This window comes from Acromyrmex echinatior, chromosome 8, assembly GCF_024713525.1.
Source record: "Acromyrmex echinatior isolate Ae372 chromosome 8, ASM2471352v2, whole genome shotgun sequence".
NCBI lineage: Eukaryota > Metazoa > Arthropoda > Insecta > Hymenoptera > Formicidae > Acromyrmex > Acromyrmex echinatior.
This window is the reverse complement of record NC_141859.1, coordinates 5,945,406-5,960,723: the sequence shown is the minus strand read 5'-3', so window position 1 is coordinate 5,960,723 and position 15,318 is coordinate 5,945,406. Positions and strand designations below refer to the sequence as shown.

Below are 15,318 nucleotides of genomic sequence, written 5' to 3'. Positions count from 1 at the left end.
TCTATTATAATTTCTAAAATACCGACCTGTTATGATATTCGGAATCTTCACATCCATTAGTTCGGACAAAATGTTTAATTATTATGGATTTTGAAACTCGAGTATCATCTGTTTTCGGAAGATACTTTGAATTTAGATTCCTTTTAACTATAATTAAGCGCGTTATCTAAAAGCTACAGCAACTTGTCAAATTGAAACTGATATTAGTTTTTTCAAACTTCGGATAAATATAAACGATTATACTGTCATTCTCTCAAATATCTAAATTGATACATATTGAGAGAAATGTACATATTACCATTCATTTTATTGATACGTGACTAACAAAAACTTTCTTATTTTTTCATGAATGGTATTGTTCTGATAATCATGTGATTATCCTATGATCTGTTTTCTGTTCTTATTTTAGACTGCATTAGAACTCTCTCTCTTTCTCGCTTTCGAATATCATACATTTCTCACTTTAAGTTTCAAAAATGTACATTAATTTAGCCACAGAAAACAAATCTCTAATCAAATTTTGATTACTTTAGCTAAATTTTGATCAGAATAATCAAATTTTTGTTAGAAATAATAATTGTGTTGTCCAAACTAAAATTTGATTATTTTAACTAAATTTTAGAATAACACAATTTTTTAAATGAAAAAATAAGAAAGTTTTTGTTAATCACATATGAACAAAATGAATTACACGTACTAAACATTCCTCTTAGTGCAATCTCGTAGTCAAAGGGCTAAGCGTGAAAGAACTTTTGTGACACATTGTAAATCGGAGTTCATTTTTGTATATATTTAAGTATCCCTCCCTGGCGAAAATAAAAATCGGAACGTAAATCGAATATATAAAGGGAAGTGTAAATGAAGCTTCTAGTTCTTCTAGAGGTGAAACAACGAAATGTAAAAGAGTCATTTATGTTTCTTTCATGTTTCGTTATTTCAATTTTAGCTTCTTAAAAGTTTCATTTACACTTCTGTCATTCTCTCCTTATATTCCATTTACTTTCCAATTTTTATTTTTACTGGATGAACTATATAATTCTCAATTTTTAAACAAAATATCTGATTATTTGTGATGATGCTCCAAAAAGAAATTTATTATTAAGTATTCAGTCAATTCGGTTATGATGTCTAATAATATTTTTGTGAGAATTTTTAGAATTTCTTATTAATTTTATTAGACATTGTTTTTTTTATCTTGATTATTTCTGAATATAATTTGAAATTACATAATTCAATTGCTTTAGGGTATTTTATAAGCATCATCTTTTTCTAAATAAATTGCCGTTTATTTCCAAAATTATTGTTTTATGTTGAGTAAAACTGTAAAGTTTTGCTTTATTAAAATTTTGTTATTAATAGAAATGCAAAAATGAAAAAGAGAAAGAAATAAAATCTTTTCACCTCTTAGACATGTATGGTTAATATTGATGGTATTAAAGATTATAATTTCATATATTTTTAATCTGTAAATTATATTTAAAAAAATTTTATTTGGATCACATTTAAAAAATTATATTTATTTGATATAATGAAAATCTGAGCAAAGACGAGTTCATCTTTGGTCTGTTTTTCATTATATTTTGTATTTCAATAACGAGCAGGTTATTATTGTTTATCTTTAAATTTATTTATATTTGTTAATAACTAAAAGAATAATATAGTATTTTCTGCGGAATCTTGTTCATAATGCAACACAGTGTGACCCGCTTTGAAAATCTACAAGCGATTTTACCAATATATTATTTATAGGAAATATTTTCCATCTTCATATTTTATAAACTTTATACGTTTGCGGATTTCACATTAAGCTTATGAACAAAGATTCATAAAAAAATATCACAATTAGATTCTTTTTCGAAGGAAACAATTTTGCAAGATGAAATAAAATCACAGATAGATTGTCCATAAATTAACATTAGACTGTATTTCACGTTTTTATATTATTTTAATGCCCTCTTGTCGTTGTATCGGTATAATTTTCACATAACGTTGCAATATCTGTCATCGTCTTTCATAGAATTCTTCATATCTTCGTCTCAACATACATATCATTGCATGTCTAATTTACTCTCACATAAACTTTGAAGCAGTTTACCCGTATCTTTTCGAAACGGAACTTCAATAAAGTCCTTGACAGGTATGACATTAATCTTTCACGAAAATGTAGAAAATATAAAAAATTTAACAAGAAATCAAAAATACACATGTATCGCGCCCGTCCGGGAAGATATAATGGACCTTTATTCTTGTCTCACACTAACTCATCACTGTCACCATCATATCCTAAATGAGAATTCCATCCGTCGACGGAAAATATCAGAGTATCGATGACAGTAGCACAGGGTTGTAAAGCTTATCCCGGAAAGAAACGCGGCGAAAGTGATCTTGTCGGTGCGTCACATCGGCGCGTGACCAGGACAGGACGTATAGTCGTCGAAGATCGATGCGCCTGAAAACGTTCAAAAAATGAAACAATATATACGGCCACCTTTCCCCCTCCGTCCTGTAAAAAACCACGAGGTCGGTCCTGTTGTTGTCTCTCGCAGTGGGAACGTCAGGGGTGGGGAATATGTGTACTCCGAGGGTGAACGGTATGATAACGTCGAACGGGTCGACACGCGATGTATCGGTCGGCGAAGAGAGGAAAAAAATGGGAGGGGGGAGGGAGGGGGGGGGTTGTGAAGGTTGCCCCCGAAAGAATCGAAAGTTTCGTCGAGTCGTAGAGATCCGCGGAGCAGCGTGCGGCGAGGAGGATGGGGTGGACGGAGGAAAAGGGTTGGGGTGACTCGAGGCTGGTTGCTTGTAAGAGTCCGGTAGCGACACGGAGTAGGGAGATATCGGCGGATCAGGGATAGGATGACGCGGGGAGGGGAGATGGGAAGAAGGCGCGTGTAGAGGGGATGCGAGTCGAGGGCGAGTGGGTTAACTACAAAACCCGATCGTCCGTGTTTTTATCTTAAGACGACTCTCCTCCGTAGAAGCCGTAGGAGACGAGAAGAAGGGGATTTCTCGTCTCTGGAAGGGATTCCTCGCCGTCAGGTCCGCGTTGGAGGGGTAGATACGGCGGCGGCAGCGGTGGCGGCGGCGGCGTCGGCGGCGTCGGCGTCGGTAACGTGCGTCGCGAGGGGGTGTAGGAGGGGGTGGTGGTGGTGGCAGGACCGGGATCGACTGGGGGGTGGGTGGGGGTGGTGGTCTCGCTCCTACGAAAGAGTCGGTGGGGATAAGACTACCCTCGGAGGCAGGAGTGCGTTTGCGCCGCCGCCGTGGAGGTGGCATCGGGTGCTAAGGGTTGCTTATTCGCCCTGGTCCCTGGCGGGGGAGGGTGGTCTCTCTCTCGTCGACGCTCACGACGGGGGTGGGGAACCCCTCGTCCCCGACTGCAGGGTTAGGGTGGTCTTTAGGTCTGTCAGTAGCAAAGCGGCGGCCTCATCATACGGAGCTGCCGGGGCTGACCAGCGAGGCCGAAATCACTTAAGACGCGTACACCTTGTAATATACCCACCGGTACAGACGCGCGCGCGCGCACCGCTAGCCCACCTACACATACACACATATACACGTACACGACACGTACACGTACACCGCATACACCGACCAACACATATACACGCAACACTCACATGAGACGCTCACTACTTGCGCGCGCGCACACGTAACACACGCGCAACACACACGTACGACCGGGGGAAACGACGACGGCTCGCCTACACCGCACGGAACCACGATTCTACGTACATACGGAGACGTTCGGCTTACATGCACGTGCGTACACGTCCGAGGTACGCGCACACCCGCTCGCGGATATATACCTATGCCCTAAGGACACGAAGGACCAAACGTTGTGCAGCTACGGGTCCGCGAACGTGGTGCACAAGACTGTGGTGAACAGAAAGATCGCGCAGAATCTCGAGTCATTTGACGACTGCTAGCGGTCAACGGACGGACAGTGATCATTAGTGGTGGTTCGATCGTGGATAAAGCGCAACGTGACTTGCAATGATGACGAGGAAAACATGATGACTTTCGCGGAAGACAATGTGATACCGCATGTTATTCTTCGTGTCTACCTCGCGATTTCGCAAAATGATCGGCCGATCGGGTGATCTGTAGGTGGACTACAGTGGTGGCGATCGGTTACAGTGTCCGGGCATTGTTCCAGCGGTACTTCATCGATCTTTTGGATGAACATTTGTGTCCGCGTACCACGAATCCGCGTTTCTTTCTACCAATCTGTGATTATCGTTGCTCCTACGGCGCGCCGTTCGTGACTCAGTGTGACACGTGTGTTTATCTCGGGGATAATGTGGTCGCATCGTAGATAAGGTAAAGTTACGTGTCCGGTGTATATTTTATAGTGTTTCAAGTGTTTCGGTGCTGTTTCATAGATGCGCGATCATAAAATGATCGAGCTAGTCGCCGAATCGTTCTTATTTCTCGTGTAACATACTTTGGATATTTCAGAGGCATATCATTGCATAATTAATATTACACTTGGCGATATCGAACGCGATGATAAATGTTACGAATTTTAACAAACAAAAGGAGTTGAAGAAAGGGAGAGAGAATCAACGAGAAGAAATAAGAAAAATGATAGAAAGAACAAAAAAAAACGAATTATCGGATAGAATTTCTTTCGGGTGTTCCAGTGTTTCTTCTCCCTCGCCCGAGTTCGGAAGAGGGTCGTCAGACATTGCGTGATTTCGTAGCGATTGTGGGGTGTAACGCATTCGTAAATGCATTCCTATTATACGGAAGCATACTTCGTGCCACCCTGATTTAGTTTCGAGTCGCGGCCGTCCATGATTAATGATGGACGTGGCTTTAAATTAGGACGACAACGTGCTATTAAATTAGCGGATAATTTGATACAGAATATAATACGTGGTATCGATATCGCCAAGTGTCGGGATAGAATTTGATTCGGTCGAATGGCGAGATTATCGATGGGCGCAGAATGAAAATCATATTTTCGAAGCCCATCAACCTAATTTTAATACGCTATTCTTTACGAGGTGTATAAAATGATCATATAACGCAGGTGTGCTAGGCATGCTGATTTTCGAAGCGAGTAAACGCGCCGGCGGTGTTTAAAAAACCTAGCCCTCTGGTGGGGTGACCCAGCTCGCTGAAAAGAGCCGCGATTCGTATTATCCGGTAGTGTTTAATTGAGATTTAATTGACCCCTCCATTATTCATCGCGATTGTCAATGCGCGGTTTATGCGGTGTGTACTACCAGTGTTTCGCTTTCGTTCGCTCATATCATTGTTACGAAATACAATTTATGCTTTTTGCTTTTGGTTGCATTTTATTTATTTCTGTTTTCCCCATGTGTACATGCATTATCCTATGTCTCGCCTAATCGACGCTGCAAACTGTTGTTGCTGCAATGTAACTACTTGTACGATTGTACGCAAATTTACAAGGCTTCGACAGCTTGCGCGGTCCTGTATACATCCCTTGCTAATTTATCCTTGCTAATTTATATTTTATTTTATACAGTTTACGTCGTAAGAGGCGCATGTAAGGGACAACGATTCTGAGGACCAAACCTCAATGGCGTAAGAAATTTCGTAATATAGTATTTGCGTTGGAAATTATGCGTCATAACCGTCACTGTCACATCATCACGACGCCCATTCGAGCCTTTCGTAATCGTATAATTTTATCGCATATCACCTCCGTCGGGAGTCCGCGGTTTCGTCATCGCGTTTATATCCACATTTATTTTCTCTCGCGAAGACCATTCCGCCGATAATGCATCGGCTTTACTATTCGACTAATAGGATCGGTATTTTCCGACTTTTATTTTGGGCAATCTTATACCGTTGGCTCAATGTGATCCATTTGGATATGAATTTTTTAAAAAATCAATTTAAGGTTCGTGAACCTCGAGATTTTCGTGATGCAAATGCGATGCTAGCCAAGATGTAAAACTAAAGACTATCGCTCGTGAACCACTGAAAGATTACCGATGTTTCAAATTGGTCTTCATATTTGTGGATTTTCGAGGAATTTATGTCTGATATCTCGTTTTCTCATTTCGCAAACTGAGCAATAAATAGAAATCATCCTCCACGATATCCGCGCGAACATTTGCTTAACAATTCGACAAGAACGGATATAGACAGCGACATGGATCCGGTTTTTCATCAAATAGATCGTAATAAAGTTTCAAATATAATTACTTTGTTAACCGAAGGGAAGATGATTTGTTACGATAAAATTAAATAATTATTATTTGAGTTGTGCTGGAGTAACAAGTACAATAAATTATTAATCATCTTCTTAAAGTATCATTTGATAATTATTAACGTTTTTCTTTTTCGCGAAATATTTCTCTCGCGATAGAAATTCGAAGCAACGAGTTATATTTATTATAGATGTTAATTATTTTTTCGTAACATTAATTCAATATGTTATATCTATCATTATCATAGCATCATTAATAAAACTTAATCAATTTTTATAACGTATTCTGGAAATGGATCAGAATATGTCATTGTAAGTTTTCATCGGCAAACACATTCCATGTCCATTAAAAAAAAAAAAGAAAGGAAAGATTTTGTGTCCAGTCTAATGTATTTTTATTTGTAAGAGAACATTGTAAAAGCAGCATTGCATCACGAATGCATCTTAATACAGATCATCTAACAGAACAAGATGGATATTGAGCGCACGAATAAGAATGCTTTTACGATCCATTAGATGTGTCAAACTTTATTGTATTTCTAAAATTGTCCACGCTTTCGTGTCGTTTATAAAGAATGTCTCTTAAAAAAAGAGTTCAGTACTATTTCTTGTTTCCTTCGGACACTAAACAAGATTATATTCATTTAAACTGACTAGTTCGTCATTGACGCGATAATAAACTGAAATCTCATTGGATATCTTACGGTTATCGAAGAATAAGTTAAATCTCATTAGATATTTTCGATTATCGAAGAATAAGTTAGCTACTCTTGGAATAAGAGTAAACGTGGCAATAGAAAGTCTATACACATATATGCTATGTATCTATATATAGATCAATACATTTGAACGAAGTTAATTTTAATATGAAGTTAATTTCGAAAGAAGAAGCGCGAGGTTAGAAATGCAGCAGATTTCATCGTACAGATCAAATTCTAGACTTGGATTCTGAAGGAGTAGTGCAACATGTTCGATTTGTACAACGCAAAGAGATTTGTCGAAAACTATCGACTCGTGAAAAAGGTTTTCGGCCACACTTCGTACAATTCTTTGATCCTTCGTCAAGAAGTTGAAGAGGCCTTTGACCTATAATCAACGAACGTGTCGAACAATACGGGGCAGCTGTCACTGTCCCTGTCTCTGTCGCTGTCGCCCGTTATCAACATCTGCCTCGTAAAGCAGAGTAGTAAGTGTGGACACCGACACACGACTACACATAAGCATACGCACACGTATACATCCCGCGTCTGTAATCTACAAACAGCTTCGAATTCCGAGTTTCACGCTTATCGTGCGCGAGTTCTCCTTCCAATATTTGTTCGCGGCGAAAGGGGAATCGAGTGACTTTTATCAAATGGCCGTATTGTCGTCGAAAGAATGGACGTCGCTTTCCCACACGACGCGTTCCTTAACAACCTCCACGGATTCGTTAACGGCCGATAAAATACGAGTATCACGCATTGACACTTTTGCACATTAGCGCGACGTCGGCGATTTTGACAGCGAAGCTCTATGTTTCGATATGTTCGTGCATCGAAGTTGCTTGGGATAAGACACAATACATTTCCATTACTAAAGCATCTTTATAACTGCGACATGTATACCGACAACGCAATTATAACTTTGATGTCTACAATTGAAAGCAAAAAAAAAAATCATTTCTCATGTGCTATGAGAGAAATCAATTTTACATACGCAGAAAGGGTGGAAACAGCTTGCTTGATTAGCTTACTTGCTTGACAGCGGGGTTGATCGAACGGGATTAAAGTTCGCATCTCCATTACAGACAATCTTAGTGTTACTCAATCTCGGTGCTCCGGTTCTTAATTAATTTTGCTAAAGTTAATTTGCGGCGGGGATAAAAGCAGATTTCCAATGTACCGAATCACATAACTTTTTCTCGGTTAGGGAACGAGACTTAAGCCCTGACGACAGAAAGCTCGGATATTTGATTTAATGCAATCTCTGGATTACGCAATTACGAATCCAGTGGGGCCTACCGGATCTCAAAGTTTGCATCGTTCTTGCTCGCGAAACTTGCGGTATGTTTCGATTTTCAGTAGGAGTTTACGCTTCGCCTTGAGATACATCTAGAGTCGTCATGCAAATATGATGAGCGCTGGCACTTTCGTATCGTTCATATAAGATTACGGTCTATCTAGGGAAATCATTTATTTCTCGAATCGAATGCACTTGAGATGTACATATCTTTAAAAGTTACAGAAGTGTCAAAACCTAAGTAATATTCCACGCGAATAAGATAATATACACGATGGAAAAGTGTTAAATATACATTATAATTGTAATCGAATGCAGAGATATATTTCGTGCAAACAGATAAATGATGTAAAAAATTATTTATGAGAAATGTGAAAAAAGGTAATTTAACTTAATAAATAACTTAATAATATATAATACAACTTAATAAGTATATAATAAATAAGTGTAATTACAGCTATTAACGATATTGTGTTTCAAACATTTCAATTTTATCTCTTTCAGAAATATAATCTATACAAAAACAAAATAAGCAGAATTACCTCGCGTAATGAATTCTATTATACATTTCGCGCGCCAAATAAAAAAATGATACTCGTTTTTCGAACTGATAGGAGTGGATTGTCATCGCGCGGGCTTAATCGCCCACGTCATTAGCGTGCATCGCATGTAGACGAAGAGCTCTGATTACATAGCGTTTCCCAACTGGAGCGTGATACTCAAGGATCGTTCGAGGATCGTTCGAGAATCGAACTAGCTGCATCCCAAGCGTGGAACGAGCGATTGGGCTGAGATCCAAACAAGTCTGCATGCTATCATTGCTTTAGAAGCCTCGCGGGCCTTCATTATGGATCATGTCTCGGCAAGTGTTGGGAATAACGTTGTTTGAGCATTCCCAAACGGCGGCCGTTGTCAGAAATCCGCCAAGTTTCGGATTGCCACTTGCTGTGACGCGTTAAGACGCGCCGTCGTTGTCGTTAGCTTTATACGACGCGAGACGAAAACTTTTGTCAGGTCTGAATTGTCGAGCCTAATCTCCCAGGACACGCGCGGGTGAGAAGTGAACGAGGTGAGATGCGTGCGAATGAAGTTCACAAAGTTTCGACTTTGCGGAGAAATCTTCCAAGTGTGTAAAGAGATTTGAAAGAAAGAGAGCCTTGATCTAATCGGAATCTGTGTCATTCGTGATGAATCATGGAGAGAAGGAAACTTTTGCGATCGATATGTTTAAGCAAAAAAGTAACGTCACTTATCGTGAAATGAACGTGCCGACGAAAACAATGTCGAATAAGCGACACGGGCAAAATAACGAGCAATAAAAATGCACGGAAAGTAACTCTCTTCACGCTTTGTAAAGATTTGGAAACGCGGGGCAGACTTTTATGGTTCCTGCAAAGGAGGAACTGTTCCTTCGCGAGAACGCCGTTCCTAAGCTCGTTGAAACAAATGTAGCCGAATGCCGGCCTATTTGCATACTCATTGTGCTGTAAGTACTTCACCCTAACGGCGGTGGTTGGTAGATCTCATAGCAAAACGGGATACGCTGGTGTGAGGTCTCGAAAGCTCGGTGAAAATCGTTAATACCGGCCAAGAATGTAGTGTCCAAAATTATGTGAAATTTCGCATTAAACACATGCATATATATATATATATATATATGCGCGCGCGCACACACATACACACACACGCACACACTCACATATGCATATATGTTTTTCTAAAAATTGTATTCAGTTATTTCGAAAATCATTTTTATTATTTTATTAATTTACTATAAGTCTTTTTCCCGTTCCGAGAGTTTAGATAGATGTGACTTAATATAAAAAATAAATATTTTATTTATAAAATAATAAAATTTACAGCTCGTTGGTTTAAAATCAATATGAATACAGGCAATATCAATGCGAGTCAAAATACCGATGTTGTGGAGCGCGCAATTCTTTTATTAAAACAATTAATGTCCCGGAATATTTCGATCATTGCGGTCATCTTTACTTGTACAGTTTTTCTTTTATTAATAAATAACGATTTAAAAGTAGATAAATAGATAATTAAATTAGGATTGTTAAATCATATTATATATTGGTTTTTTATTTTCTCGTTTCTTAAGTTTTTTATCGATGCTTTTTATCGATTTGCTTTTATCCTTTTAATTTATAAAATATTTATGAAGATCCACGACAGCCTACCCAAATTTTTCCAGAGTTTTAAATCTAATGTAATATTATTAGCTATAAAGTTAGCATATTTCGATTATTATTGAAATTAACAATAGAGTTCTCTTTTTACAGCTTTGATAATACGAATCGATTTCATTCCGAAATGTTTTGAAAAGTTAAATATTATTACAAACAGAATTTTTTTTTCTGTGCGTCACGATTATTGTTATATAAGATTGGTTCGTATGTTATGTCTTATTTCTACAGCGAGTCTTCGAGAATGTAATATGCAAGCTTTTCTCTTTTTAATTTTGGAAACGTGATCTCGCGCGATTTCTCCATAGTTGTAAAAACAATATATTATAAATGTTGGTGATAATCTAAATCGGGAATCGACATTTTGTCTCGCATTGATCTTACCTAAATATGCAAATCATTTTATTTGTAGGTTTGTTCACGTTGTTTGAAATTTCCAAAAAATGTTGCACTTAAAATGAGGTAAATATATATTCCAGAATATATATATTCATTTTCTACACGGAGAAAAATGGTTGGTTGAATTAACTGGAATTCTGGTGGAAAATGAACGATGCAAAATTCTTGTTAAATCTACCAGATTTCTGGTTAAATCTATTAAAATTTTAGTTGAGGTAATTAACATTCAGAAATTTCTTGGTAAAATCTATTAAAATTCTAGTAGATTTAATCAGAATTTTCTAGATCGTTTATTTTTCAGAATTCTACTTAATTCAATTAAATATTTTTCTACGTGTAGAAAAGAAAGAAAGCGAAAATTTGGAATACAAACAGTGCAAGCAACGCTAACAAAGTATTTATAAATATTTGTATATGTGTGTGTGTGTGTGTGTGTGTGTGTGTGTGTGTGTGTGTGTGTGTGTGTGTGTGTGTGTGTGTACAAAGCCAAATTACGAAAGATAGTAACACATTTCTGCGGCTATATCTCCGATTGTAAGTACATTAATAATAATTTCCGTCATTTCGCAGTCGATCTTATCAGAGAAACATTGAGGAATTCCCCGTTAAATTTTTCTAATTTCTTGCAACATTGCGGATTAGGGTCTAACCGCAAAACCGCGAACAATTTTAAGGACAATGCATGCGGAAGATACTGCATCATCGAGAACGTTTTGCAATCACTTGCGGTGAGATATATGTCCGAGTGCTATTGCACTGATACAATTAAACCGCGAAACGCACAAACTGATTAGAAATACGTTTATTATTAGCATTGAAAATAGAATATAACATAAATTGTTTCTTGTAACTATTATCATAATATATATATGTGCGTGTGTGTAATAAAATTCATATTTTGTATAGTATATAAAATTTGTTAATGCATACACACACACACACACACACACACACATTATACATATAAATTAATGTTTTCAACTATTAATAAGATACTCTTCGAAAAAAGAAATATTCAAGATTGAGACGCATGTCTATTCGCTAGATTCAATGATTGCCGAAAACGTGAAGCACATTGCAATTAATAATATCGGTAATTGGTGTATGCGTGCCGCGTGCCGCTGAACTTCAAAGGTCATCGCCTGGCAGCGCGAGTTTAATTAACGCAATCAAATGAAAATATTCATGTACGCGCCGGCGCCGAGCTTGGTGTGCGTGTACGTCCGTGTGTCGGCGTGAACCGCCAGCTCATTATGCAAAAGTTCTGTGCGTTTCCCGCAATTTCAATATTCGTTCAATTCCCGAAAGGCTCGCAACGGTAAATCGTGGCATTGACACAGATCGCGCGCTTCAAAATCGGATATAACTCGACTTTTCGGTCGAGCGTTTTAAACCGTCGCCGAGTTCGACACGTACACCACATGCTGTAATTAAAATAGTATTTCGATAGGGCGCGTAATGAATGTAACGTATTTCAGTGCATATTTAATTCTTCGATGCTTCGTATAGGTAAATGAAATTATAACGTGTTTATAGATGTCGAAGATATATATATATATAAAATCGTATGTTTATGTGTGTATCAAAAACTTTCCTATTTAACACTTTGAGTGCCAAAGGTATTTTGAATGTGTTTCTTACGAGGTTTAAAATACTCGTTCCTATTTGAGTAAATAAGGTCATTTTCCAGAATTGAGAGACATGATACTCAAAGTGTTAATGACAGTTATATAAAACATAAAACTGTTGAAAATGTTTACCATCCTCGCATATGATTTGAAAGTTTCTTTCCTCACGTATCGCGGATTTTAATATATTTCCTTCAGTTGTTACATTGTAGTTGATCGCAAAGAAAAAAGTCTAAAACTATTCGATCGAATCGTGTTATAACATCCTTCGTCTTATTCATGTGAAATAATTGTTACGTAAAAAGCAACCTACATCGAATATTTCAGCTTGTTACAGAGAATCACATCTATTCGATATAAAAGCTAACACGAATTTTCTTTCCCCCATTCTGAATAATCACGCGTGACTATATACGAGTTATCTTGCGACACTCAATCTAATATCAGACATTAGCGTACATCCCGGAAATCGTGCAGCTTTCTGTCGCTAGCTCAGCAGCAATTGGTGTCCTTCGTCACCCTCTACAATTGTCTCGAGAATGCGAGTGGAGGCTCGCACGGTAATTGCGGATCGACATGTCGCGCGTTAATGTCATATCTGCACGATTGCGTTTGACGATAACAACGCAAGCTGTGAGACGTGAAAACTAGTGCATTTTTATTTTATGGTCTTCGCCGATATCGATTCGATAAAATTTAAATCGTGCGCTTACAATCATTTGTAACTAATTGAATAAAAAACATTATTCGCGCATCATTACTTTCACACGTTCGACTATCGTAAAAAGTGACATAATCCACTTTTACACATCGCACGAAAAGTTATCATTTCGTCGACGTGTCCCTGACTTATGCATGTCATCGAGAACGACCATGATGAGCTATCAGTAATGGACGACAAAGTTTAAAAGTCGACGATAGTTAAAACTGTCTTTACCATCAAAATCAATGCACGCAACATTGTCGGAAGTCTATAAGAAAATTATTAGTGAATTCAAGCATTTCGATTTATTCCTTGATATGTCAGACTCCATAGACTTCATTGTTGAATCGTGGCAGTCACGTCGATTGAGATTTGTAACGCTTAAATTAAGCACACGGTATATCAGTATCGGACTTTCATTATCGAAGAAGAAATTACAGAAGAAATTGCGACGCTAATTATCCTTCAATTTTCAATTGTTCCTCATCTTCATGGATTGCCATTTTCAATATATTTACGCGAGTGCTCGATTGGCGATTTGCGCGATCGTGAGCGATCGTGAGCGATTTATGAGCGAAAGATGAGACATCGAATTATATCGTTCATGTCGACGCTTGTCGCGGCTCTTTGTACTGCAGAAACGCCTTACGTGCCTGAGGTATCCGCCGTAACGCAAATCGGTGCACGCGAGCTCGCTTACACGCGCGCGTACACGCACCCGCGTATTGACACTTCTGCGGTGCAGCGGCGTGTGATGCGTCGACATAAACGCGCACGCTTCGTTGCTGCGACCCGGCGTGCACACGCGCGCGGATCACGCGCGTGTGAAATCGACCACGTGTGTTCGCCGTCGTCGTTATCGTCGTCGTCTACAGCAGAATAAAGGCGGGCGGGTGCGAGGAGTATGCTGCAGGGAGGAATCGGTCGGAATACGTGAACATACTAATTAAAAGCCGCATTGTCGCGCATGTCGCGGAAAGATGTGCTAATTACATCTCGAAGGAGAGGTCTTTTACGGTCCCCTCACGGATTCGTGAATGAATGAAGCGCGAATCTCGCGCCTGCTTTCTTTCCGCCTCTGAAAGCATCTCCCGGTTCCTCCTTGAATCAACGTGCGCTGCCTTGAATCAACGCACTTGAGTACACCTTCGACCCCACGTAATATTATACCGGAGACAGTCTCGTAAAATTGCCCGTCTGCTTCCGCCACGGAGGTATTATACGCGTGCTCGTAGCTTAATCGTTATTGTATCGATGTTGAAGAAAAAGGAAAAAAAAGAACCACTCGGCACCATTCGTTAGGGAATACTTATGGCCAGGTTTCTGACACTCCATTTCTTCTGTCTAGATTAACGAATGACGCCGTAGCAGAGGGCTGGTTGGTGCGCGGATACCGGGACGCAAGAGGTGAGTTTAATGTAAAATTGATAGGTAGAAATTAATCACACATTGAAATCGATCGAGCGCGCGAGTTTCGCGATTTCGTCGCAATTAATTCATTTCCATGGGACATGTAAGTCATTAGTATTGACTATAACATTAGCTCGAGTGTTGCTACTAGGATGTTTAACGTTAGTCATGATTTTGGCGGCTATAGTTAGCCATTAAAAACATGTATGGATGCTCTGTATTTCGAATACTACATCGTAATTTGATTACAAACGTTACGTTTCTAATAACATTTTGTTGTGGTCCAGCATTGGATAAAAATCTTGTTTGATAATTATAATTTATTGTGCATTAATTAATGATGAATGTATGCAGGATAATACAATAATTTATTGATAAGAACATTACAAATTATTCAAATTATTACAAGTATAGTTTTATTTATTTTACTTTTTGTGATTAATTTGGCGTGTATATAATGGTTTAAAAAAGCACAGTTTTTAAAATGTGTATAAATATGATCGTTTTATATGCGATTGGAGTTACGTAACTCGTGACAAAAAACAGATATAGAAAGTTATCGATATTCGCATTAAAGAAGAATCGTTAGTGAATATAGTGAAAGTTTGATGAGTTTTTCTTATAGTAACTTATAAATTTATTCTGTTTGCTTTTTTCCTTCTACATTATTTTATAACTACGTGAAACATCTTTTGTATTCGAATTTATATCGCTACAGGCGACGATGTTTTTTTACGGTTCTATAATTTCATTGTTTTGAATCTATTTTTGAGGTGCGGTCTATATTTTGCGAAT

At 38.3% G+C, this 15,318-nt stretch overlaps 1 protein-coding gene across 1 annotated transcript in view; it reads left to right on the top strand.

Moving 5' to 3' along the window:
• The window catches only part of LOC105144579 (uncharacterized), a 101,544-nt gene that overhangs the window by 20,442 nt on the left and 65,784 nt on the right, over nucleotides 1–15,318 (top strand). The window contains exon 3 of the mRNA XM_087408731.1: nucleotides 14,462–14,520. Coding sequence (XP_087264857.1) covers nucleotides 14,462–14,520 — 59 coding nt within the window. The remainder of the gene's footprint in view (nucleotides 1–14,461; nucleotides 14,521–15,318) is intronic.